Source organism: Pelodiscus sinensis, chromosome 19, assembly GCF_049634645.1.
Source record: "Pelodiscus sinensis isolate JC-2024 chromosome 19, ASM4963464v1, whole genome shotgun sequence".
NCBI lineage: Eukaryota > Metazoa > Chordata > Testudines > Trionychidae > Pelodiscus > Pelodiscus sinensis.
The window spans coordinates 17,402,467-17,427,962 of NC_134729.1; the positions used below are offsets into that span (position 1 = coordinate 17,402,467).

The following is a 25,496-nucleotide window of genomic DNA, read 5'->3' on the forward strand; positions in this document are numbered from 1 at the left end:
TCCCATCTGGAAGACTCACGTGCCTCAGGGGAACGCTGCCATCCCGGGCGTGCTCGGGGTTGCTGTAACCGCGTGGCGCCCTTCGGCGGGTCTTTGCAAAGCTCATTTCCCTCATTTTACCAATGGGGAAACTGAGGCACAGGGCAGGGACGTGACTGGGATGGGAGTCAGGACTCCTGGGTTCTATTCCCAGCTCTGGGAAGGGAGCAGGACCCGGTGGGGAGGCGGGGAGTGGAGAGTCAGGTCGACTGTGAGACTCACCCCCTCAATGAGGGTGGCAGCCAGGCCGGTGGGGAGGGAGGGGGGCTCCATGCCCCTGGAAGGGGCGAGGCCTGGGAAAGAAGGGGACGGGGAGGGGCTAGCCTCCCCCAGGCAGGCCTCTGCGCCGGCCAGAGCACATCGTGCCTATCCCAAGCCGCCCTCAGAGCTGCCAGGAGCAGGCCACACAGGGCTCCGGCGGCGATTTAAAGGGCTCCAGGCTCCAGCCACAGCAGCCGGGAGCCCCAGGCCCTGGGGCCGTTGCCTCCTTCGCCCCCCCATTGGCGGGGCAGTCCCCCCCCCCGTGGAAGGGGGCTGCTGCGAGGCTGGATGTGAGGTGCTCCGGTGATCCCCCGGCGCGGTTCTAACGGGGGGCTCGCTCCCTCTCCTGCAGGCAGGTCCTCCGGGACCACAACTGCCTGCAGACCCTGCTGCAGCACCTCAAGTCCCACAGCCTCACCATCGTCAGCAACGCCTGCGGGACCCTCTGGAACCTCTCGGCCCGGAGCCCCAAGGACCAGGAGCTGCTGTGGGACCTGGGGGCGGTCAGCATGCTGCGCAACCTCATCCACTCCAAGCACAAGATGATCGCCATGGGCAGCGCCGCCGCCCTCCGCAACCTGCTCACCCACCGCCCCCTCAAGTACAAGGACGCCGCCGTGGTCTCCCCGGGCTCCTGCATGCCCTCGCTCTACGTGAGGAAGCAGAAGGCCCTGGAGGCCGAGCTGGACGCCACGCACCTGGCAGAAGCCTTGGACACCATGGAGAAGCAAAGCTTGAAGAGCCAGAGCCTGAAGAAGCCCCTGAGGCACATGGACAGCCTGGCGAAGGACTACGCCTCCGACTCCGGCTGCTTCGATGACGACGAGGTGCCCGCGGCGGCGGGGGCAGAGAGCGGGAGCACCTCCATCCTCTCCATGTTCCTCAACTCCTCCTTCCTCCACGGCCAGGCCTTGCCCCGGGCCGTTGCCCAGCGGCGGTGCCCGGAGCCCGAGCAGGACGAGAGCGGCAAGGCGGCCGAGCCCAAGAAGCCGGCGCCGCCCGAGGACGAGGTGGCGCTGGCGGCCGAGAAGCTGGCCAACAAGATCTCCACCACGGTGGCCAAGATCGACAAGCTGGTGGAGGACATCTCCACCCTCCACACCTCCTCGGACGACAGCTTCAGCCTCAGCTCGGAAGACCACTGCCTCGACTGGCAGTACGGCTCCGACGAGGCCCGCGAGGCCCGGGCCCAGTCCTGCTCCCCCTGCCGCCTCTCGGACGCCAGCAGCTTCGTGAAGCGGGAGAACCTGAGCCGGGCCCACACCCTCCTGAGGCTGAAGAAGGCCTACACCAGCTTGTCCAACGACAGCCTGAACAGCGGCAGCACCAGCGACGGCTACTGCACCAAGGAGCACATGAAGCCCTGCTCCCGGGCCGCCTTCCTCGACTACAGGCAGGAGCTGCAGAAATACCAGCAGCGGCCCAGCAGGCTGGATCTCAAGCACATCCTCGTCCACCGGCCCGAGAGGACGGAGCACCCCGGGGCCCAGGCCAAAGAGCCGGGCGAGCTGGAGCCGAGAAACGCGCCGGAAAGAGCCAAGAAAGCAGTGACCTTCCCCAGCCCCGGCGTCCCCGACAAGGAGCCAGGGTGGAAGAAGGAGCCGGGCCGCGAGTCATCTCCTGACCCTCACGTCCACACCATCAAACTCTCTCCGTCTTACCAGCACGTCCCCCTCCTGGAGAACCTGGCCAAGACCAGCCCGGCCCCAGCTCCTGATGTTAGTTACCCCCCGACTCTCCCAAGCAGGAAGCAAGCCTGGCTCCCCCCAGGGCTCCTGCAGACGGCTGAGACCTTGAGCAAGATCCCTGAGAAGCTGGCTGCCCACCCACCGGCCCCGGCGGAGCAAGAGTCGGTCCAGAAGTACGCGGTAGAGGACACCCCCATTTGTTTCTCCCGCTGCAGCTCCCTCTCCTCCCTCTCCTCCGCCGACAACGTGCTGGACGGGCAGAGCCACAGCGAGATCGACGTGGACAGCGACTCCTCCCTGGAGATCCTCGAGGTGGGGGAGGGGGCTGAGGCCGGCGGGGAGGCGGAGAGGCGGCGAGAGAAGGGGCAGGCGGCGGATCCGGGCTCCGCCACGCCAGGAGAAATCTCGCAGCCCATCACCATCCCCTTCCAGAAGCGCGACAAGGTCTTCCTGCGGGAAGCCTCCCCCTCGCGGCAGGAAGACCTGACCCCCTCCAGCTCCTCGGAGAACTACATTCAGGAGACCCCGCTGGTGATGAGCCGGTGCAGCTCCGTCAGCTCCCTGGGCAGCTTCGAGAGCCCCTCCATCGCCAGCTCCATCCAGAGCGACCCCTGCAGCGAGATGATCAGCGGCACCATCAGCCCCAGCGAGCTGCCCGACAGTCCCGGTCAGACGATGCCCCCAAGCCGCAGCAAGACGCCCCTCTTCGAGCTGGGGTCCCAGCCGGAGAAGGAGACCAGCCAGTTCAGCCTCCAGTGGGAGAACAATGTCAAGAAGTTCATGGAGATCACGGATTTCAAGGAGCGGTTCCAGCTGCCCCAGGATCTCGACTCCATGATCTACTTCACGGTGGAGAAACCCAACGAGAACTTCTCCTGCGCCTCCAGCCTGAGCGCCCTGCCCCTCCACGAGCACTACGTGCAGAAGGACGTGGAGCTCAAGCTTCTCCCGCCTTTCCCCGAGAGGAACGGCCTGAATTTCGTGGCGCACGAGAAGCAGGAGGACGGGCGGGAGGAGAGAGCCGGGGCGGGCCGGAGGAAACCGGAGCACCCGGAGCTCAACTCGGACGATGATCTCGAGATCCTGAAGGAATGCATCAACTCGGCCATGCCGTCCCGCTTCCGGAAGGTCAAGACCTCCCTCATCTCCGGCCTGTCCAGCCAGGGCTTGACCCCACAGACCAAAAAGGCTCTGCACATGCCGGTCTACATGCTGGTGCCCACCCACGCGCACCGGGGCCTCCCCAATCGCCTGCGGCCGGCCGCCCGGGACTTCTTCAAGGACGACGACTCCTTCACCGACTCGGCAGAAGGCACCCCCGTCAACTTCTCCAGCGCCGCCTCCCTGAGCGACGAGACCCTCCAGTACTCCCTGAAGGAGGAGGCGGACCCCACGCGCGGCCCCGGGAAGAGGCCGGGGAGGAAGGACGTGGTGGTGGTGCCGGTGGGGCGCGGCTTGGAAGCCTGCCGGGAGCAAGGGAGCGCGAGTCCCGCGCCAGGCAAGAGAGCAGCATCCAGCTCCTCGACACCCACCAAGATGAGCGTGGCCTACCAGCGGCAGGGCGAGTCGAGACGCAGCAGCCCTGTCCAGCCAGGCCTGGGCCAAGCGGCTGAGGTGAAGGGAGGGCTACCGCCCCCGAAGAACGGACCCAACCTAGAGCTGGACTTGGGCAGGGCGGGGGCCCCCCCGGAGGGCGGCCGCCCCCACAAGAGCGCTCCCTGCGAGGACGGTGCCGTGGCCTTCCAGTCCCTGTGCCACACCACCCCGACCGAGGAGGCCGTCTACTGCTTCTACGAGAACGACTCCGACGACCTGCTGGAGGTGCGGAGAGGCTCGCCGAAGAAGAAGGCCGGCGCTGCCCGGGCGCCGAGGAAGGAATGCTGGAGCGGCACCGCCCCGAAGAAGGAGCCCGAGCAGAACTCCAGGCAGCTGCTGCAGGCCAAAGCCAAGATGGCCGCCAAGCTCCATCACAACCTCATCGAGGACGAGACGCCGCCCTGCTACTCCCTCAGCTCCTCCCTCAGCTCCCTGAGCGACATCGACTTCTGTGACGACATGGTGCGGGCCGCCCCAGGCCAGGCCCACAGGCAGCGGATGCTCAGCCGCAGGCAAGAGAGCGCGGCCGCCCGGGCCCTGGCCCAAGAGCGGGACAGCTCCGCCAGCTCCCTCAGCGTCAACTCGGACGAGGACCTGCTGCAGCAATGCCTTGGCTCCGGCGGGCTCAGGAGGCGGCGGCACTCGGCGCGGCGGAGGAACGCCGAGCACAAGCAGAAGCTGAAAGGGGCCCACCCCACCAGCGCCGGGGGCAAGGGGCGGAAGCTGGAGCCGAGGCAGCCCCCGGCGGAGGAGATGGTGTCGGACAAAGGCTCGGACCTGGACAGCGTGGAGTGGAAGGCCATCCAAGAGGGCGCCAATTCCATCGTCACGTGGCTGCACCAGGCGGCCGCGTCCCTCTCCAGGGAGCCTTCCTCGGAGTCGGACTCGATCCTCTCCTTCGTGTCGGGGCTGTCTCTCGGGCCCACCCTGCAGCTGTCCCTGGACAGGAAGGAGACGCAGCGAGCTCGGGGCGGGGTAGGCCTCGGGGCGGAGAAGAGAGCGAAGGCCTTTCAGGGGAGCAAGAAAGTGACGGAGACCAGAGCCGCCGGGGGCAGGAACGCCAGGGCGCAGAGAACCGGAAGCCAGCAGAAGCCGACGCCTAACTTGCCAGTGGTCTTCCGAGGCAGAACCGTGATCTATGTGCCCAGCACGGTGAAGGACTCCCCGAGCCCCAGGTCCGCCCCAAAGACAACATCCGCCACTCAGCCCGAAGCCTCTCTCCGAAACCTCCCCCTGAGCCAGCAGAGGTCGCGGAGCCTCCTCCGGCTGGGGCAGACCTCGGAGATGGCCGACCTCCCCTTGCCCAAGAGGAGCGCCACCCCTCCTGCCAGGATCACCAAGCCCCCCTCCTCCGGCTCCTCCAGGACCTCCACCCCCTCCCAGCCGAGCCAGAAGAAGTTACCCTCGCCCTCCCAGCTCAACAAGCAGCTGCCGCCTCCAGGGGGGAAGGTGGGCAGGGGCTCCCCGCCTGCTCCCACCCCCAAGGCGCCCCCCCCGAAATCCCCGGCCTCCAAGCAGCACAAGACCCAGAAATCCCCCGTCCGCATCCCCTTCATGCAGAAACCGAACAGGCAGATGCTGCCGGCCAGGAGCATGCCGGTGCTGGAGGAGCGGGTGGGCAGTGCCATGCTGAAAGGTAGTCGGAGGGGCGGCCCACCGGCGGCCCGGCTCAATTTGGTGCGGATGTCCTCGGCCAGGTCCAGCGGCAGCGAGTCGGACCGCTCCGGCTTCCTGCGGCAGCTCACCTTCATCAAGGAGTCCTCCAGCCTCGTCATGAGGCACCGCTCGGAGCTCTCCTCCTGCGGGTCCCTGTCCTCGCAGGCTCCGAGCGCGGGCCCCCAGCGGAGCCGGCCGGGCCTCCCCGCCGTGTTCCTGTGCTCCTCCCGGTGCGAAGAGCTCAAGGCGGCCAAGCCGGTGGCCACCAGGCCGAGGCCGGTCATCTCAAGAACCCCACCCGCCACCAAGGCCTCTCCCAGCGAGAGGCCACCGAGGAGGACCAGCTCTGAGAGCCCTTCCCGGCTGCCGGTGAAGGCCAACGCCCCCTCGCCTGAGCCCTTCAAGAGGTATTCCTCCTCCCCCAACATCAGCCTCCTCAAGAGGACCAGCAGCCCCTCCTCCGTCCTGTCCTCGTGCTCTGAGTCGTCGGCCAGGAGAAAGAAGAGCGAAGAGGCCTCCACGCTGACCCCCAGCCCTGCCCGGGGGAGCCCGGGGCAGCAGGACAAGCAGCAGATGATGATGATGAAGGGCACGTGGCGGAGGATCCGAGACGAAGACATCCCCCACATCCTCAAAAGCACCCTGCCTTCCTCGGCCCTGCCTCTGGTCAGCACCCTGGAGGAGGAGAGCCCCACGGCCCAGATCTCCATCCAGAGGAAAACCAGTGATGCGGTGGTGCAGACCGAGGACTACCCCACCACCAAGACCAACTCCAGCACCTCCCCCACGCTGGAGACCCGGGAGATGCCCAAGAACGAGGCGGAGGGCTTGGGTTCCACCAAAGGCACCGTGCCCATCTCCTTCAGCCACGAGGGGCCAGCTGGCTCGGTTGGAAGCTTCCCCGCGAGCCGGCACAATTCTCCCAGCCGATCAGCTCGGGTGACCCCCTTCAACTATGTTCCTAGCCCCATGGCAGTACCAGCGATCAACCGCGCCGCGCTTGAAAAAATGCCAGCTTAACGCCAAGGCAGAGACCACCTCCGCATCGGTGCCGGCGAATTCAAACCCCAACCGCGCCCCGAGCACTGTCGCGGCTGCCAGGCCACGAGGACAAAACTCTCGTTCCTACACAGAGCGAAGCAGCAGCTGTTTTGGTTTCTCGAGTTTAGCAATCCCAGGGGGACCTTTGGCGTTGGCCATGACGGACGGGACCGGTTTGATTGACACACCCGGGAAACACCTGGAGGGGTTCATCTCGTCGCCCGGCCCTTTCGTTTTCGTTTGATGGAGCTTTGGCACCTTTATGGCCAGGCCCCGGGGACAAATCGGGGAACCTCTTCCCCCCGCCCGTTGGCGTCTGCGTTCTGCAGATGGCTGTGCCGAGGTCTTCGTCGCAACGTCTCATCACCCTGCGCCGTGGGGTCCAGCCAGCTATGAAGCAGTAGCCACACTAGCGAACGAGCCACACTCGACCGGCCAAATAGCCCCGTGTCTCGTGTGCTGGACCCCACGGCCCTACCGTCTAGTTTAAGGAGAGGGGTTTTTAATCCCTAGAACCTAACACGGTCCTGCAGGACAAGGTGGATCTTTGACGGGGACATCTTGATGGCCTTGGAGCTCGCAGCTGTCCAAGAACGCTGACGACATGAGCAACCAATTCCTCTCCCCCGCAATGACCTGCTGTAGAGACCCATCATCTCCACCCTTTCACGAAACCACCCTGGGGATGTTGGATCCAAGGACAACCCACAGGCGTTGCTACGAGTTCTCCCGGGAGGCCGCGTTTTCAGAGGGGACCACGGGATTGCTGCTCTTTCTATTTCAAAAACACACACGCAAAGCCAACCACCACAAATGCTTCAAGCAAGCGCCTTACTCCTAGGTCTCAGCGGCGTGCTTTTGTCTCACGTGCCGGCACCACCAGCCACGTAGCCACATCATTTCTGCTGAGCTTGAGAAAGCGCCGTAGGAAACCCACCCATGGACCAACAGCAGAGCGGGAGAGGGGTGGGGAAGGGAAGATTTGGGGCGGCGGCTACCACCGGGGGCAGAAGAAGGGGAGAACCTCCCCAGGAGGGAACCCACCAGTTGTGCGGCGCGAGGCCTGTAATTATGGTGACTGGCTAATCCGCTAATGACTAACTTGCTGGGATTGTGTGGGTGGTGGGTGTCGCCCAGTGTCAGGGGAGGCACCTTATTATCACCCAGGGAGGATGGTTGTTATGGAAACGCGTCTCGCAGCACATGGGGGACCGCTTGGGAGCGGAAAGGCTGGTTTGGGGGTTTTCAGGAGGGGAGGGGGCGGGTTTGGGTGGGGGAGGCCGTGATGTCCCTGGCACAGGCGGGACTTCCTGATTTGAAAGCGGGAAACAGCTGGAGGCAGAGGGAGCAAGAGACCCGGCTCTCTCACTCGCTCCATCCCCTGCCCCGCCCCCAAGACGCTGGGTGTAATAGGAACACGAGGACTTGGAAAGCCTTGTTTGTTTCAGGGCCGTGTCTGATCACAAACGGGCCGCAGAGGGGGTGGCCAGCCACACAACCGGGGTGTAAGCACAGGTGTTGTCCAGCATGATCAGATTTGGAAAACTCTGAGTGGGAACTGCCAAAGTAGCTTCCAATGATCGCTCTCATTTTTCCCATCTATGTGCGGAATAATTTGTGTTCTGCGCACCGAGGCCTGTGTGGCAGTGCACCACCAGTAGAAACACCTGCTGCCAGCGGTGGGCACTCTGCTAGTCAGCTGGGCGTCATTTGAATCTTTGCTGGGCGCCCTCCCCCACAAACACCCAGCTGACAGGGAACACTGGTGGCTTCCCAAAGATGCATTCAGAGGCTGTTAATTTGGCCAGTGTTCAACCCAGAGGAGGGGTCCTGTGCCTGGTCTCCTGGAAGCCTATGAAAGGTCTGTCCCTGGAGGGGCACGAGTCAGTCTGGGCGGTGCAAGGTGCTTTGAGATCCTTTTGAATGACCGCTAAGGTTGACTCTTTAATCCGGTAAGGCAATAGCATCCCCAGCCCCTCCCCCTCCACAGGATCGGTACCTATTGGTCAAGGTGCTGTACCAACCTAGCTGGGGCACCATCCCCCACCCCAGGATGCACAGGGTGGGCTGGAGGGGGGGGGGTTGGCAAGGGGGGGTTGTAGTAAGAAGAGAGACCGGGGGAGCTGCTGCAGCCTTAGAGGGCGAGGTTGGCAGAGTGGCGCTAACTTAGGACTATAGAGGGTGTTTTTCTGCTCCAGTCTCCCTGGGTGCCAATGGCCCCTCCTTGTACCTCATTCCCCCCACTTGTCAGATAAGGCCCCACCCTCCCTGGGAGGCAGGCGATTAAAGGGGACAAGGTGCCTAGATGCCATGGTAATGGGGGTCAGATGCGTACGAGGGCGACGCAACGTCCCCCCAGGGGTGTGGCCAGGCAGTGCCAAGGGTCACTGAAAGTGCTAATCACCTGGGGGGGAGCGGCTTTTCAAGAGTGCCTAAGTGGTTTAGGAGCAGAAGGGCGTCAGGACTAGTGCTGTGGCTGGCACTCTGCGTTCCTTTGGCACGTTAAGCAGCCGCCGTGTTTTTAGTCCAGACCCATGGCGGTGAGACCCACACGCCTGCTGGGGCTGATGCACCGTCCTGGCTAACGGCCCCGCGATACTTACAGCGAGGAACTAACGAGGCTGCTCTACAGGCTTGGCTGGGAGCCCGCCGGCGTTCTCCGTGTGGGCGCGGCTCCTGCCCTACGCCCAGGTTCGATCCACCTGTCCATGTTACATTGGCACAGCATGAAAGGCACTAACCCCCCACATCTGACGGCCCCACGGTGCTGACATGGCCAGTGTTGTTTCAACAGACCCTCCCTCCAAAGGGTCCAGTTTTAGATTGAAAAACTCTCAATGCAGAAAAAAAGGGACTGAGAACGGACCATTTGTTACTAATAAGGGCTGCAAAATACTCTTACGTTTGAAAATGTTAATGAAAGCACAGACACACACAGAAATAGACACAGAGACACATACAAACACACACACAGACACACACAGAGAAACATACACAGAGACACGCACAAAGACGCACAGAAACAGACACACACACACACAGACACACACAGAAACAGACACACACACACACAGACACACAGACACACACAGAAACAGACACATACACACACAGACACAGACACACACAGAAATAGACACAGAGACACATACAGAAACAGACGCGCACACAGACAGACATGCACAAAGACAGACACAGACACACACACAGACACACACACTCCACTCCACTCCACTCTATCCAAAGCCCCTGGCTTTGCTATCCGGAGCCAGGCAGAGCCTTCTAGGCAGTTGAAAATTCAGGCGCATGGTTTTCACGTGACCCCAGGCCTGGAGAAAGGCCAGTCCGGCAGCCAAGACTCGGGCTGCTCCTAGGCAGGGACCGTCCCAAGTGCCTGGTAGAGACGGGCAGCCTGGCAGAGGGGCCTCCTTCAGCCCTGCCAGTGGGGGCACCATGGCTGGTTTTTCGGGGTCCACTGTGAACCGGACTAACTCCCCCCACTCGCAGGCTCGCCAACAGCCATTGGCTGGGCTGTGTGAGGCACGGAGGGCCCAGAAAACGCCATCGCCACCCGCTGCCCCACTTCCAGCCGGGCCCTGCGCGCATGAAGGGCCTTTGCAAATTGTTTTCTCCCCCTCCCTCCGGGCACGGGTGCAGCAGGGCTGAAGGGGGGGGTCCGGCCCTATGTCTGAGGCACGCCAGGTGCGAGTGGCGGGGCGTGTAGGGCATGGGGACCTGGCCCCCTAGCCAGCACCCCTGCGTCAGCCCCGCCGGCTCGCTGTGTCATCCAGGCCCTGCACTGCAAGGCTACACGGCCGCACCACCGCAGGCATGAGCCGACGCCGTGCTGTGTGCAGCTGCGTGCCCGGGGGGCGCACGGCCAGGCGGCTGGACCCACTGTGCTCTTCCGGGGACCCAGGGGGACCAAAGACCACAAAGCATTTTGGGGTTTGCCTTGTCTCTTGAACAAGGCCCCCTCGCTTTGCCCCCTTCCCGCCTCATTCTCTGGACACAGACTAACACTCCGGCTTCCTGCCCCTTGGGGGGGGGGTTAATTCAGTTTGGAAGGTGCACTCAGGTGCCCGGCTCTGTTGTGTTACAAAAGCGAAGCAAGTGCAGGATGGAGCTGGAGGGCGAGGGGGCGGGGAAGAGCAGGGGAACGTACCATTGTGGGGAGGAACAGCAGGGCCGCTGGGTAACACACAGACAGGGCTTTTTTAATGCCTATTGCAGGAAAGAACATTTGCTCCGCACCAAATCGCTCCTCCCCAGCAGCAGATGCTCGGTCATAAGCACCCTGGGCCTCGCCTCCCCTTGCAGCACAGAACTATAGGGCTGGGTGGGACTTTGTGGGCTGGCCCTTCCCCTGCCCTGCGGCAGGACTCAGTAGAACGGTGCATGTGGCTCCTTCGGAGAAAGCGAATAAGGAAAGGTTCTTGACTTGTTCCCAGAACACAAGGACGAGGGGGTCACCCAATGAAATGAATCGGCAACAGGTTTTAAACCAACCAAAGGAAGTTTTTCTTCACACGGTGCACAGTCAACCTGTGGAACTCCTCGCCAGAGGATGTTGTGCAGGCCAGGACTCCAAAATGGGCAGGGAGGGTGTCCTTAGTCTCTGTTTGTCAGAAGCTGGGAATGGGCGACAGGGGAGGGATCACGTGAGGATTCCCTGTTCTGTTCACTCCCTCTGGGGCACCTGGCCTCGGCCGCTGTGGGCAGCCAGGACACGGAGCGAGATGGGCCTTTGGTCTGACCCAGTCTGGCCGTTCTCCTGTTCCTTGGCCTGTGGAGCCTGGCAGGTGTTTGGCTGCTCTGCCCCCTCCCACACGTGGCCTGCAGCTCACCGGAGCAACCCCTAGGGGGCATCACGGGTGCGGGCTGGCCATGGCCCTAGCAGCTACAGCCCCGGGGGCTTGGGGTTGTGGCGGCTGGTCACTGTGCCGGAGGGACCGATCCCCGCACTGGCCACAGAGCCCCCGTTAGCTGGGGGTGGATTTTTTTCACATCTCTGTGGTTGCTCCTTGAGCTCAAGCTAAGGGTGTTCGGGCAGGTGGGTTTTCCAGCCTCACCAGCTGCCTCGTTGCTTGAATTTTCCTGCCTGCCATGCGCTGGCCCGAGGCTTCCCACAGCAGCCGCGGGCCCCAGCCAGCCCCCCAAGTGCTGCATCTGCAGGACCCAATGGTCCTACCCCCCACGACTGTGATACTTCCCTTACACAAGGCCCCACCCAGCCCCTGCTGTGCGCTACAAAGGGCTGTGCTGTCACAAGGGGGCAAACTGCCCCCCCTTCCCATCCCGCTGGGTGGGCCACCCAACCTCACTCTCTGGGCCAGCCCCACTCACACAACCCCAAGGGGGGGGAGGCCTTTTGTGGGGCAAACTCAGAGTCAATGCAGGGCCAATTCCCAGCCAGCCCCAGGGCTCCCCTCTCCTCCCTAGGAGCCCCAATGGCCCCCCGGGCCAAAAGCCACCATGAATTCGGGGGGGTCACCGCCTGTAGCAGCAGGGCAAGCCCGCGATACCTCACCAATTTTGCAGCCGTTTGTTTAACTTTAAAACATAACTCCCCTCCCCCGCCAGCTGTGCTTTCTGTCAGTCTAGCATCCTCCAAGCATCCGCCCCCCTGCTGCCATCCTCCTTGGTCCAGCAAGTCGCTGGGTTTGGTGCCAGCCTGGGGTTTTGCTCCGTTTCTCTCCCCCCGCGCTATGTACGTACTAAGGATGTTATTTTACTGGGGCACTGGACAGTATTAAAACTAAAACTGTGTAAATAAGCTGGGCTCCTCTTTCTTTTCCACCCTGCACATAAGGCCTGCGGAGCCCTGTTGGGGATGGGGGGGAAATAGGGGCTGGATTGGGGGGTTGTTTAATGAACACAGCTGGTTGGCTCCCCAGCTGGCAGGAGGGGCTGAGGATTCACGCACGGCCCCCTGCTCCCCGGGTGAAGGTATTGCCGTGAAGATTTCATTCCGGCTGCTGTTTGAGTCACTGCCCTTTCGGTGCCTCAGTTTCCCCAGCAAGAAAAGCGGGATCGGCCCAACCTCTCCGCCCAGGGCTGTGGTCAGGCCCCACCCTGCCGTAGCTGGAAGGGCGCCGCTTGGAAACCTGACGTGTCACTGTCCCCCGTTCTCCCGGAGAGGCGATGCTCAGAGCGGCCAGAGGCTCCGGCCTCGCCGCAGGCAGCAGCAAGAGCCTCTCCTAGAATCCCAGGGCAGGTAGAGACCTCAGGAGGCATCGAGTCCAGCCCCCTGCCCATAGCAGGATCAACCACAACTCAATCAGCCCAGCCAGGGCTTGGTCAAGCCGGGATTTAAACACCTCAGGGAAGGAGACTCCACCCCCTCCCTAGGGAAACAATCCCAGCGCTTCCCCACCCGCCTAGGGAAAGAGTTTTTCTTAAGATCCAGCCTAGATCTCCCCCACTGTGACTTGAGACCTTCACCTGCCCCCACTGAGAACAGCCTCTCGCCAGCCTCCTTGGCACCCCCCTTCAGGGAGTTGAAGGCTGCTACCAAACCCCCCCTCACTCTGCTCTTCTGCAGACTAAATAAGCCCCAATCCCTCAGTCTCTCCTCGTAGGTTGTGTGCTCCAGCCCCCGAATCATTTTGGTCGCCCTGCGCTGGACCCTCTCCAATGCATCCACACCCTTCCTGTAGTGGGGGACCCAGAACTGGACACAGTACTCCAGGGCTGTGTCTAGACTGGTCAGTTTTTCCGGAAAATCAGCCGCTTTTCTGGAAAAACTTGCCAGCTGCCTACACTGGCCGCTTGAATTTCCGCAAAAGCACTGACTTCCTACTGTAAGAAATCCGTGCTTCTTGCGGAAATACTATGCTGCTCCTGTTCAGGCAAAAGTCCTTTTTGCGCAAAAGGGCCAGTGTCGGCAGCTCAGATTTGTTTTCCGCAAAAAAGCCCCGATCGCGAAAATGGCGATCGGGGCTCTTTTGCGGAAAAGCGCGTCTAGATTGGCACGGATGTTTTTCCACAAAAAGTGCTTTTGCGGAAAAGCGTCCGTGCCAATCTAGACGCTTTGTTCCGAAAATACTTTTAACGAAAAACTTTGCCGTTAAAAGCATTTCCAGAAAATAATGCCAGTCTGTGATGTGGCTTCACCAGAGCCAAATAAAGGGGAATAATCATATCTCTGGATCTGCTGGCAATGCTCCTCCTAATGCCCCCAATGTGCCATGAGCCTTTTTGGCTACAAGGGCGTCCTGGTGACTCATATTCAGCTTCTCATCCACTGTAACCTCCAGGGCCTTTTCTGCCAAACCGCTGCTTAGCCAGTCGGTCCCCAGCCTGTACCAATACTTGGGATTCTTCCGTCCCAAGGGCAGGACTCTGCACTTGTCCTTGTTGAACCTCATCAGATTTCTTTTCGCCCAATCCTCTAATCTGTCCGGGACATTCTGGACCCTACTCCTGCCTCCAACGTATCTACCTCTCCCCCTCTCTTAGTGCCATCTCTCAGAGCAGGGAAGCCGCCCACGCCCCACCAAGCTGTGCCTTACCCCGGCTACAATTTCCAGCCCCAAACAGTCTGGCCACGACTTTCGCTTAGTTACAAGACACAGCAGCAGTCGCATTCGGACTCTTGCCAAGACGTGCACACCTGCGCCAGGGGAGGCTTCATTTTTATTTGAAATCCGCAGCAGGCGGATCCCCGGAGGCGGGGCCCCCGGCCGATTGTTTGCACGTGAGGACAGAGCCGAGGCTCCCGCCGGCTCTTCCTGGCCCCAGCCAGGAGAACAGAGGGGTACAGGGATGATGGAGCATGCCAGCTGCGCCCAGGCGGACGGAGGAGGCATATGCGGCTGGGGGCGCTTGTTTGCTAGCCCCGGGCAGGCCCTGCATGGCCTGGGGGCAGCAGAAGAGGCCACGCGGGGGGAGCTTACAGGTGACATGGCAGAAATAGCCCTATGGCCGAAACAGGACTTTTCGAATCCACATCCTGTATTTATAGACGGCCGTGGCGACGGGCGGTTTGAAGATGTCGACGCAGAGCGTGGGCCCGAAGGAGAGCACGCCGGCCACCTTCGCTTTCTTGCCACACACCACCGGGCCCCCTGAATCACCCTGCAACGGCACAGAGCACACGTCACCCGCGAGCCTGGGCGTGGAAGGGTCCGGGGCGGGCACAGAGGCCGTGGGGTGTGTTGCGCCAGGCAGAGGGGCTGCTCTAACCAGCAAGCTGGGTCCATTTCTGTGCGGGTGAAAGGGGCTGTCTGCCCTGGAGACGGAGTCCTCTCTCCACAGCGCGGGGGCAAAGTGGGGCGGGGGGTCCCACCCACACACCCCGCGGAGCTTGGCTCTGACCTAGGAGCAAATCTCCCCGGCCCATTCCCTGGACCGAGGAAGCCCTGGCCAGGAGCTCCCTGCACCGCAAGCTCTTACCCTTGCCTGCAAAAAAGGATCCAGTCATAATGGGATGGAAAATTGGGCACCATTCCCAGAGGGGATCCATGGCCAGATCCCTGGGGCATCCATCAGCCAAGGGACTGAACTGATAGGTGCTCGGGGGCTGTAGCACCCACAGGAAAAAAAAAAACACAGTGGGTGCTCAACAGCCAACATGGGCCACCCTCCCCACACAGTCCCAGCTGCGGATCAGCAGAAGGGGCGGAGTGAGGGTGAGGTGTGCTTATGGAATGGAGAGGGGAAAGCGGGAGGGGCCTGACTAGAAGGGGCGGGGCCTAGCTAGAAGGGGCGGGGCCTAGCTAGAGTAGGGAGTGCTCACCCCTGGGGAAAATCAGAAAGTCACCGCCTGTCCTCCGGGTTTATTTTCGGTCTGGGGCACCTCGTAGGGCGCTGCCATCTCTCTGGGACTGAGCTCACCCAGCGCACGCCCACGAACAGGCGGCGAAGCCGTGGACACCAGCCGGGGGTTCTTCTCCCAGCCTGCGCCAGGCACGTGCGCCTGTTCAGTGCTCACCTTGCAGGGCGCAGAGTCCGTCTCAACCCCTTCGATGCACACCATGGTCTTGGTGATCTCGCCGCGCCAGTACCGGCTGTTGTTGCACATCCGCGCGTCCATCACCCGGACGTCCAGCTCTCGCAGGACAGGGGAAGGCTTGCCTCCCTGCTCGGAAACCCCCCAGCCAGCCACACTGCACCAGGTCCCCGGGGCTGGTGCCTTCGTGGCCAGCTTGATAAGGGGCGTCTTCTTTTTCCAAAGCACCTTTCTGTCCAGCTGCCGGAGGAACGAAAGGCCCGGTCAGGCTCTGGGGACGGGGCTTCTGGCCCATGCCCCACTCCGCTGCTCCCCAAAACCACTTCCTTCTCCCTGGTGATGCCTCCTGCTTTTCCAGCTGGCTGCAGCCCAGGCCTGGGCTCGCTGGGGGACGGCGGGGAGGGGGGCGACTTCATGCCATTGATATGGGAGCCCGAACACTTTGCACCACCGAGTTCTACAGCCACCTGGGGGGGTGGAGAGGAGGGACCAGCAGGGGCGAACGGGGGATGGGGGCCCACAACCCGAGAAGGTTTGAGAAACACGGAGACTGACCCCCTCCCATCCATGCCTGGCTTGTCTCAGGCCCTCTCCTGACGCCGCTTTGTGCCACGGGATCCATGGGGAATTCCTCGCACAGACCTCGGCTTGGGAGGGCTGAGCAGCCCACAGGCAGCCTAGGGTGGCCCTAAATCCAAGCAGCCTCGTGGGCTGTGCTCAGCCTCACCCACACTGCTCCAGCCCCAGCTAGAGCAGCCCAGAATCTAGGAGTCTCCGAAGTACCTGCCCTCCCCACTGGCTGCACCCTCTGCGGTGTTTACTGCTGGCCTGCCTCAGCCTCCGGGGACAAGGGGAAATGCCCTTAGCTCCGTTCAAGAGGCCAGACTCTGGGGGAAAGTTTTAACAAAGCAAGGCCGGGCTGCACACTCAGGCCGTGGGATGAGCCGAGGATGACTCAAGGCGGCCCAGAGAGCCCTGCTGGGGTTAAAGATTTCCTGTACGGGTTAGATAGTTTCACACTTCGGAGTCTCACCTTGCATCTGCAGCCGGAGAGGCCCCCTCCCCCGGCTCCACCCCACTCAACCTTCTTTCCTCTCTCTCAGGGTAGGGGGACGGAAAGCTTACGGTAAGTCCTACGCCGCTTGGCTCCGAGGGCCCCGACACAGCACTTTCCAGCCACAAAGGAAAGACCAGCATCATTAGCAGCGTGGCTAGAGCACCGGCTGGAACTCAGGCCAAGTGTGGGCTCGTCCAGCCTCTGCCACTGATGCTCTGGGTGGCCTTGGGCAGATCACTTTCCCGCCTCTCTGTGCCTCGGTTTCCCCATCGGTAAAAGGAGGGTGGGAACTCCGCTTGTCTTTGGAAAGCACTTTGAGATCCACTGGCGATCAGCGGTAGGGATTGTTACTACCTCCATTTTGCAGGCGGGGGAAACTGAGGCAGGCAGGGGCACCACAAGCTGCCCAAGACCACAAAACCGCAGAGCAGGAACTGAATTCCTACCCCACTGCCCTAGCCAGGCAGCCTGGTCGGATCAGCCCCCGGGAGCTGACGCTAGAGCCCATGTACCTTAAGCAGCATGATGTCGTTTGCCATGGTCGTGCGGTCGTAGGAAGGGTGCAGGACAGACTTCACGACAGAGAAGCGCTGCTCTGTGCCATTGTCCCTGGGCTGCTGCTGGAGACCCGCCACCACCCAGATGGGAAGTTCGCTCGGGCTGCGGCACAAAAGGAAGCCACCCAGCATGAGCAGCATCCCCGCAGAAACCTGCCACCCCCAGCGGAAACACCGCCCGGGGGGCACCAAGCTGAGCCTGTTGCCAGAGACCAAGGGGGCTTTCCGGCGGGGTACGGTTCCCTGGCTCCTGCCCACCACCTCTCCCACTGGCGTGCCCCTGGCATGTGGAAGGCTGAGGCAGCAGCTCTGGGCACAGAGGCCTCCTGTACGTGGGGCACATTTCAGAGGCAGGCACCTTGGACCAGACCTTGAGAAGTATTTAGGGGTCTCATTTCCATTACGTGCCTGAATACCTGGGAAAGTCAGGCCATTCGGGCCACTTTTGTGGGGCCCCCAGACCTAGCTGCACCTTTGGGCCGGATTCCTCTGGAGCTGGAGGGGCTGCCTCTGCAAATCAGACCCCCGCAGGGCAAACTGAGGTCCCCTTTGAAAAATGTTGCCCCAGGCCACAGAGGAGCTGGAGAAAGAACTCAAGTCCTGACTCCGGGTCCCGGCTTCGAACCACCAGACCCTCCCTCGAGTTCTGACCTGCTTCCTACAGAAGGCAAAAGAAAGATTCCACTTGCAGCCGATTCCCCCATTCCTGGCCGGACTCTAAACCCGCCAGACATCTGACCCTGTCTTCACCGTTCTGGTTTGCTGTCCTGCTGGTTTTGTGAGATTCCTGCAAGTTATCAGCAAACATGGCCCTCCCCACCCCTTAGCCAGCATGGGGGCTTTTCCCCCAGGGGCACGGAGTGAGGATTCGCTATTTGCCCCTGCGACAACACAGCAGCCCCAGCAGAAGGCAGGGCTGGGCTAGCCAATCGCCAGCCCAGCCCAGCGCCGCCTCGGCTAAGCCGGGAGCCTGTTCTCACGGCCCTGACCAGCCAGGTGTGGGTGCTGCTCTCACGGGTAGCAATGCGCAGCCGTCAGCACCCAGCGCACATGGATCAGGGCTCCCCCACATCTGTGCAGGTCTCCGAACTGGACGGACACCATGTAGGGTCTGGAGTGAGGTTCTGCTTCCTCCCCGCCGATGATGGACGATTGGAGCCGGCCTGCTGCAAAGCAAGGGCATAATGCACCCCTTGCAGGGAGACTGGGGAGCCAGACAAACGCAGGGCCATCCCCTCCCCTCCCCGCCCCTGCTCCCTCCGGCACTGGAAAGGGAGGCGGGTCCTACTCCCGGGATTACCACACTGGAACGGATCCATGTTCCAGAGGCTCCAGCTGTACCCTGAGATGTATATGCCCTGAAGCCCGTAAGTAGCACGCCCCAGCCATAGGGATCATCAGTAGCCTCAGATTCTCCATCAGCCCCGGTAAACCACGTATCTATTCGCCCTCCAAGTGCAGGCGACTGCTGCTATTGGGTGCTTCAGAGTAAGGCAAAACCCATTTCCCACTGGTGGGGAAACTGAGGCAGGGAGCGACTGATAAATGGTTTAGCGGCGCCCATTCAAATTAGGGGCAGAGCAAGGAACAGAATCCAGCCCCCCCAGTGCGCCCCTCCGCCGAGCCACTCCACAAGGCCACCTCTCCCCCTCCTGCCCCCCACTCACCAGCATGCCCAATGGGAAGAAACAACACCGCCAGGAAGAGCCATTTCCCATCTGCCCTCAGGCTGCTGCCCCACGGAGCCATCTGCAGCCGTTGCCCCATTGCTTCTGCCAGGGGTGTGTTTCCGCTCTGGGTTATGTACCCTGCTCTCTCTGAACTCATTCGCTCCCCCTCAGCAGCTGCAGGAAGGGCTCTGGGGGGCGGAGGTGGGAGGTTTGCAGAGCAGAGGCGCAGGTGGAGCCGTGCAGGGACTGGGAGGGGAGTGTGAAAAACAAGTGTGGTGCAGTACAAGCCCTGGGAGTCACACCACTGTGACATTCCCCCCGCCCCCCCCCGGCCAATTCCCCCAGCCCACACGCCCGGACAGAAACAAGAAAAGTAAACTGCTCTCCTCACCCCCACCGTCACCGAGACATGTCGGGAAGACCCAGACTTTAACGGGGTTCCAAAAAGAGCTAGATACATTCATGGAGGACAGGTCCGTGGCTGTGAGCCAGGCTGGGTGTCCCTCGGCTCTGTGTGCCAGGGGCTGGGAATGGGCGACCGGGGAGGAATCGCTCCCTGTTCTGTTCGCTCCCTCTGGCGTCGGCCACTGGCGGCAGACAGGACGCCGGGCTAGATGGGCCTTTGGTCTGACCCAGTCTGAGGACAACTGCAGCTGGTGGCATTTCCTGCCACTTTTAACCCCACGTCTATCGCACTGAGAGAGCAGGATCACGGCGTTAGGCCCAACCAGCTGCAGAAAGAGACCCTAGACGACACATCCAGAACCATCCCCCTAGATCTGTAGCTCTGCTAGAGCCTCTGGCCCAACCGGCCACCTTGTCACACCCAGCCACGGCACAGTCCTGGCCAGTGTCGAGATAAAGTTCCTTTTTGCCGCTGCTTACGTGATTGACGGCAACCCGCCCTGAGACCGCCTCCCCTGCCGGCTGCCCGGGGGAGACGCCGCGTCTGTGCGAGACGCAGGGAAGAAGGCAGTTCCTCTCCCGGTGCCGGGCTGCGGCCTTTCGGAGAGGTAAAACAGAAGCCTCAGCCTCCCCACCAGCAGCACGAGAGCCCTGGGACCAAATTCTGATGGAGCCAAGGCTGGTGCGCTAGCAGACACCGGAGGAAAGGGCTCCCATCCCATTGCACCGGGAGCGGGGGGGACTTGAACCCACCACCTTGCCCTTCCTGGGCTTTGGGTCCCCAGCACTGGGCAACTCTGTAACCCTCAGCCCCTTTAGCTGAGTCCCACAATGGGACTCAGTTCTATGCCCAGCTCTTCCACTAGTTGGGGCCTCGTGCAAATCACACCCCCATCTCTGTGCCTCAGTTTCCCCATCTACAAAACGGGGATAAGGCGACTGACTTGCTTTCAGATCTGCTACTGAAAAGTGCTACGTCAGGGCTAAGGGTTATTATTACTTCCAACGACTTCACAGAGTTTAATCAGCCGGGATGTTAAAACGGTTAACTTAGGTCCCGTCTCGACCGCGGGGTCCTGCCACCCAGCCCGCCGGTCCCTTCATGGCCAGGGCTAGTTCACTGGAAAGGGCCGGTAATCCGGTAAGCATACTGGTAAACCCCATGCCTACTGGTTTGCTTACCAGCTAATCATTTTACATCCCTATTAACTAGTGCTCACAACTCCCCTCCCCTACCTCAACATAGGCCAAACATTCTTACGCCCATTTCACAGATGGAAAGAAACTGAGGCCCAAGCCTCCTTTACACCAGCAGTTTTAGGGACATTGCCCAGCACGGCTATCCACACTGGGAAGAGCTAGTGCGGACAGCCCCGGGGGCTTGGTGTGAGCTGCACCCAGGTAGCAAAGCACTGAGAGGTGACACAGTCCTGGGTGTGCCTCAAGCTAAAAACAAAGCCCAGCAGGCCCGAATTCATCCGTATTCAGCCCATCTCCAGTAACGAGCTTGTAACAAAGACTCATCGCTGCCGTTTTTGGAGGAGTGGATTTTAATCAGAACTTCAATCATGAGATTTATGACAGGGGCAGCCAGGGGATGTGGCTCGTGTTCCATAGACATCCCCGGGGCATTTTAACAGCAGCCTCCCGCTGCCGACCAACCACTTTATTTTCTAAGTAGTCTTGCGGCCGAGTCCAGGCACAAAGCCAGGCAGGTCAGTTCACCGCCAGCGCTGCCACAGGGCCCACGGCAGACACCGGGTGGCAGACAAACAGGCCGAGACGTGTCGCTGCACTCCCGGCTGGAAGCAAAGCCAAGTCCGCCAGGATCAGTCCAAGCTCTACCCAGCAGCTACAAGCAGCACCTCTATAAACCGGGACTCTCTGGTCCGGCAGCCCACAGATGTTCCAGGATCAGAGAGTTCCAGCGCACTGCGGGGGATGGGAGTCCTGCACGGTGCACTGTGGTGGGGGAGGGATACACAGCACATCTGGGGCTCAGCTGGGGGCGGAGAGCCTGGCATACAGCTCAGCTGGGCTGGGTAAGGGTGGGGCCCGGGAGCCAGCATGTGGCTCAACTGGGATGGGGCAGGAGGAAGCCAGTGGGGAGGGAGGGGCAAGACAGGGGATGGGGCCAGAAATGACCTCCCTTGGTCTGGCAAAATCCCTCATCCGGTACCAGTCAGGTCGCAAGGGTGCCGGACCAGGGAGGTCCCACCTGTACTTAGCCCCACTTGCTATCGGCTGACCCTGCTTTTCACACAGGTCGCTTTGGAGGCGCGCTCGGCCCTCGCTCGGCCAGCGGGAGGCCTGAGGGCTTTCAAGCTCTCCAGCAGCCTCCGCTTAAAGAAGGCTTGTTTGTAGCAGAGTTCGTTCAGATGCCTTAACACCAGCGGCACCTGCTCTTTCTTGACGTCCACGTACACCGGGATCATCTTCGTCCCCTCCTGCTCGATCACATGGTGCAGGTTCCACTCCAAGACGCGCTGACACCAGGGGTCCGCCAGCGACCGGGCCGACAGGATGACGATAGCGACCCTGCTCGCCTGGATGACCTCGGTGGCCGTCATGAGGACGGAGGTGCCTGCCACCTGGTCCTGGTGCTCGGCGTAACCCCGGAAGCCTTGCTCGTGCAGCATGGCGGAGATGCAGGACGCAATTTCATCGTCGTGGGGGCAGTACCAGAGGGAGAAGTCATATGTAAACCCAGAGGGGATGGGGGACGTCATGCCAGCAGTAGCTCCAGATCCTCCATTAAATCAAAGCACACGCCGGCGTTACGTGGGTGGGTGGCTTTCTGGGCTTCGGATTTGGATTCCAAAGCAAGACGCCACCCTGGGGAGGTCTGTGAAAATCTGAGCCACATTGAGCATTGGTTCAGGACTAGGAGGGGGGGCTTTTTATTGTCGAGGGCAGGCCCTCCAGGAGCATAGACAAAAAGCCAGCCCAGTCTCCTCAAAGACCAAACCGCCTCACAAAGCCTTTTCCCTAATTTCCATGACGTTCTGTTCCAAAGTCACGCCCGCCTGCTTCAGCTCTTCGCATTTCTCCTTCAGCAGACTACAGGCTTTCTGCAGCCGCTGGGTCATCTCCACGTAAGAATGACTCTGCTGGTACAGGCACTCTCGCTTCACTTCAGGGTCCTCCTTCCTGCCAGGGGCTGGCAAGTCTGGGGAGGGGAAACGTGGGAGGAAGAGACAGAGAACAACAAGGGATAGTCTTTGAACACAAAGCTAAGGGCTGGTCTACGCTATCGGGGGGGATGGATCTAAGTTACGCAATATCAGCTACGGGAATAAGTAGCTGAAGTCAATGTACTACACGAGATGTGATAAATCGACACCTGCTGAATCGATTGCTGCCCATCGAGCTGTCCGGTAGCATAGACAAACCCTAATGTACATTTCGGAGCAGACACCAAGCACAGGTGCGGCTTTGAGGCTATTAAGAGGTGTCCTCCAAGAACAGGACTCCACAACTCATGGCATTCAAGCCAACAAACTGGCAGGGTGGCAGCACCGTTCAAGGCGCAGGAATGCAATGTTCACTGAAGGAGAAGTCGTAATGCATAGCTAAGACTGGAGAGGCTGGCTGGGTAGAATTCCTACTGAATGCACTCGCCGGGACTCCAGGGTAACGAGCTGGGATGCATTCTCCTACCTTTGTTGGTCTCTGCTAGAAGGACAAACATGGGATCGGATGGCTGGGCGCTGCTGAGGTCCTCGAGAATCTGTTCCACACTGGGTGGCTCGGGCCGGGTCGGCAGAACCACCCGCTTCTTGCCCTTGGAGCTCATCACTCTTCCGCCTCCGAAACAGGCATCCTAGAGCAGGCATGAAGAGAGGCAGAGGCAGTGACGTTCCTGCCCGCTGAGATGCTGCTGCACCCCTTCCCTGCGACTGGCTATACACCCCTTAATCCCTGGCCCCCACCCCCATTGCTAGACACCCCCCCGCGCATGCCAGATCCCTGACCATTTCTACCCCCGCCTCAGACCATACACCCCCACCCCTTCCTATCTCCTTCTAGTAGCGCCTATCCACTCCCCCATTCCTACCCGCCCCACGTGCCAGATCTCTGCCCCTGTTCCTACCCTGCACTGCACATCCTACCCCCCATGACCATATAACCCTGCCCCCTTTGCTCCCCCCCCCCCCCGGCCATATAGCCCTGCCCCCTTTGCTCCCCCCCCCCCCCGGCCATATAGCCCTGCCCCCTTTGCTCCCCCCCCCCCCGGCCATATAGCCCTGCCCCCTTTGCTACCCCCCCCCGACCATATAGCCCTGCCCCCTTTGCTACCCCCCCCCGACCATATAGCCCTGCCCCCTTCGCTACCCCCCTGACCATATAGCCCTGCCCCCTTTGCTACTCCCCAGCCATATAGCCCTGCCCCCTTTGCTCCCCCCCCGGCCATATAGCCCTGCCCCCTTTGCTCCCCCCCCCCGGCCATATAGCCCTGCCCCCTTTGCTACCCCCCCCCGACCATATAGCCCTGCCCCCTTCGCTCCCCCCCCGGCCATATAGCCCTGCCCCCTTTGCTCCCCCCCCCCGGCCATATAGCCCTGCCCCCTTTGCTACCCCCCCCGACCATATAGCCCTGCCCCCTTCGCTACCCCCCTGACCATATAGCCCTGCCCCCTTTGCTACTCCCCAGCCATATAGCCCTGCCCCCTTTGCTCCCCCCCCGGCCATATAGCCCTGCCCCCTTCGCTACCCCCCTGACCATATAGCCCCCACCCCCTTTGCTATCCCCCCCGGCCATATAGCCCCGCCCCCTTTGCTCCCCCCACCATATAGCCCCGCCCCCTTTGCTCCCCCCCACCATATAGCCGCCGCCCCGCCCCGCCCCGCCCCCCAGCGGACGCGCCCCACGTGCCCACCCACCTACACGTCCACCTGGCTGCGGACGCGGCTTCCCCCTTCCCAGCCGGCCACCGTAGCCCCGCCCACGGCCCAGAACCACTGCAGGCCCCACTTCCGGTTCCTCCCCGCCGCGTCATTGGCGTTCCGCCCCCCCCCTTAAAGGGGCCGCGCTCCGCTCGCTGGCACCGCGGAGGGGCGGGGAAGGGGAGGGAGAAGGTGACTCAGCCACAGCCCCTCAGACCCGCACTCTGCCCCCCCCCCCGCACCAGGGTTCCCTCCAATCCTTCCCATCCACGTGCAGAATAAATTTTGTTCTGTGCACGCAGGCATGTGCACCACCGGGAGACACACAGGCTGCCGGCTGCGGGCGCCCTGCTAATCAGCCAGGGGCATTGGACTCTTCTGAGTGGTGAGCACCCAGCTTACAGGGAACGCTGCCCTGCACCCTGAGCTCCTCCTCCCCCAGCAGCTGCTCCATCCCTGCTCCCTCCCCCAGCTCGTGCATTGCACGGGGGAGGTGAGCACAGCGCCCCATTGCAAAGCCGTGGGCAGCTTGTGAGTGGGAGGCAGGGACTTGTGCCTTGAGGCAGCACGTTTGACATGGGCTGGGGGACCCCCCGTAACAGAAGCAAACCTGGGACCTCTGGCACCTCGTGCAGGAATCTCCGCCCCGGCAGCTAAGGCTGTAGAGCAGACTCCTTGTTCTCTGTGTATGTGATCTGAGGGCCGCTAGCCGGGACAGCAGCACATATATAGGTGACTGGAGCCAGCAGGGGCGGAGGCATGTAGGGGCACCCCATTGACAATTACAACTTTGGCAGGAGCATGGGGGGCGGTGCACCTTAAACATGCTACCACAACTCACCTATGGCTAGCAGGGTCAGTGCAGCTCCCCGCCCACCTGCCGCATGGAGTGCCTGGGCTGCACATGAGGAGTTCCCTGCCCAGTGGCAGCCCAGCTGGGCCCGGAGCAGCCCACGGGGGGCGGGCTGGGGGGCTGTTCCTGCCTGGCCAAGCCCACCCCACTGTGGGCAGACCATGCCGGCCCCCACCTGTAGGATCTCATTTAAGCCGTTAACTGATTAAATGGGATTTTACATCCCTACTTGATACACAAACTTAGTTGCAAATCCTTTGGTCTCTATACAGGCAGTCCCCGGGTTACGTACAAGATACGGACTGTAGGTTTGTTCTTAAGTTGAATTTGTATGTAAGTCGGAACTGATACATATTGTAAGGAAAACTCTAGCCAAACATTTCTCCAGAGCTCAGTTTTATTCTCCCACACCTCACTTCCCTCAGTCCTTTATTCTCAAGCTGAGGTGTCTGCTGAGAAAAGCTGCTCCGCGTCTCCCTGGTCTGCTGGGGGGGCACTAGCTTCGTGTCTCCCTGGTCTGCTGGGGGGGGGGGGTACTAGTTTCGCGTCTCCCTAGTCTGCTGGGGGGAAGCAGCTAGTGCGGGGTTGCCTCACCCCATTTGTAAGTAGGGATCCAATGTAAGTCAGATCCATGTAACCCGGGGACGGCCTGTACTGCAAGGCGAGTAGCAGAGAGGCTAAGTTCAGCCCTGGCTAAAGCAGCAAGTAACTCACGGACGCTGGGGCGTTGCATCCACACTGGAGCCGATTCAGACCATTCCTAAGTGGTTACCCTCAGAGGATGTCTGCTGTCCACGTGAAGCAAGCCAAGGGCACTCAAGTGCCTGAGTCCG

At 61.4% G+C, this 25,496-nt stretch overlaps 3 protein-coding genes across 4 annotated transcripts in view; 1 reads left to right on the plus strand and 2 right to left on the minus strand.

Moving 5' to 3' along the window:
* The window catches only part of APC2 (APC regulator of Wnt signaling pathway 2), a 40,912-nt gene extending 31,677 nt beyond the window's left edge, over positions 1-9,235 (plus strand). For both annotated transcript variants that reach the window (XM_075902697.1, XM_075902698.1), the window contains exon 15: positions 653-9,235. In XM_075902697.1, the coding sequence (XP_075758812.1) occupies positions 653-6,260 (5,608 nt within the window). In that variant the 3' untranslated portion in view covers positions 6,261-9,235. The remainder of the gene's footprint in view (positions 1-652) is intronic.
* Positions 9,236-13,393: 4,158 nt separating this feature from the next.
* LOC102462758 (granzyme M-like) lies at positions 13,394-20,308 on the minus strand. Its single transcript, XM_075902699.1, has 5 exons — positions 18,516-20,308; positions 17,864-18,014; positions 16,804-16,951; positions 15,217-15,474; positions 13,394-14,360 (listed from the first exon to the last, which is right to left on the minus strand). The coding sequence occupies exons 1-5, from the start codon at positions 18,976-18,978 to the stop codon at positions 14,202-14,204; spliced, it is 1,179 nt and encodes a 392-aa protein (XP_075758814.1). The 5' UTR covers positions 18,979-20,308; the 3' UTR covers positions 13,394-14,201.
* A 147-nt stretch (positions 20,309-20,455) lies between these two features.
* Positions 20,456-23,916, minus strand: C19H19orf25 (chromosome 19 C19orf25 homolog). Its single transcript, XM_075902700.1, has 3 exons — positions 23,808-23,916; positions 22,584-22,746; positions 20,456-22,092 (listed from the first exon to the last, which is right to left on the minus strand). Exons 2-3 carry the CDS (start codon positions 22,717-22,719, stop codon positions 21,896-21,898), a joined length of 333 nt encoding a protein of 110 aa, XP_075758815.1. The 5' UTR covers positions 22,720-22,746; positions 23,808-23,916; the 3' UTR covers positions 20,456-21,895.
* Between the last annotated feature and the right edge of the window lie 1,580 nt (positions 23,917-25,496).

Bases quoted from the DNA above. Each gene is read 5' to 3' on its own strand.
- C19H19orf25 (XM_075902700.1), bottom strand. From the start codon at position 22,719: ATGAGCTCCAAGGGCAAGAAGCGGGTGGTTCTGCCGACCCGGCCCGAG. The intron at 22,093-22,583 runs GTAGGAGAATGC...TCCCCTCCCCAG, and splicing joins TCTAGCAGAGACCAACAAAG to ACTTGCCAGCCCCTGGCAGG.
- LOC102462758 (XM_075902699.1), bottom strand. From the start codon at position 18,978: ATGTATCTAGCTCTTTTTGGAACCCCGTTAAAGTCTGGGTCTTCCCGA. The intron at 15,475-16,803 runs GTACATGGGCTC...TTCCTCCGGCAG, and splicing joins ACGACATCATGCTGCTTAAG to CTGGACAGAAAGGTGCTTTG. The intron at 14,361-15,216 runs GTGAGCACTGAA...GTGCCGTTGCAG, and splicing joins CGGACTCTGCGCCCTGCAAG to GGTGATTCAGGGGGCCCGGT.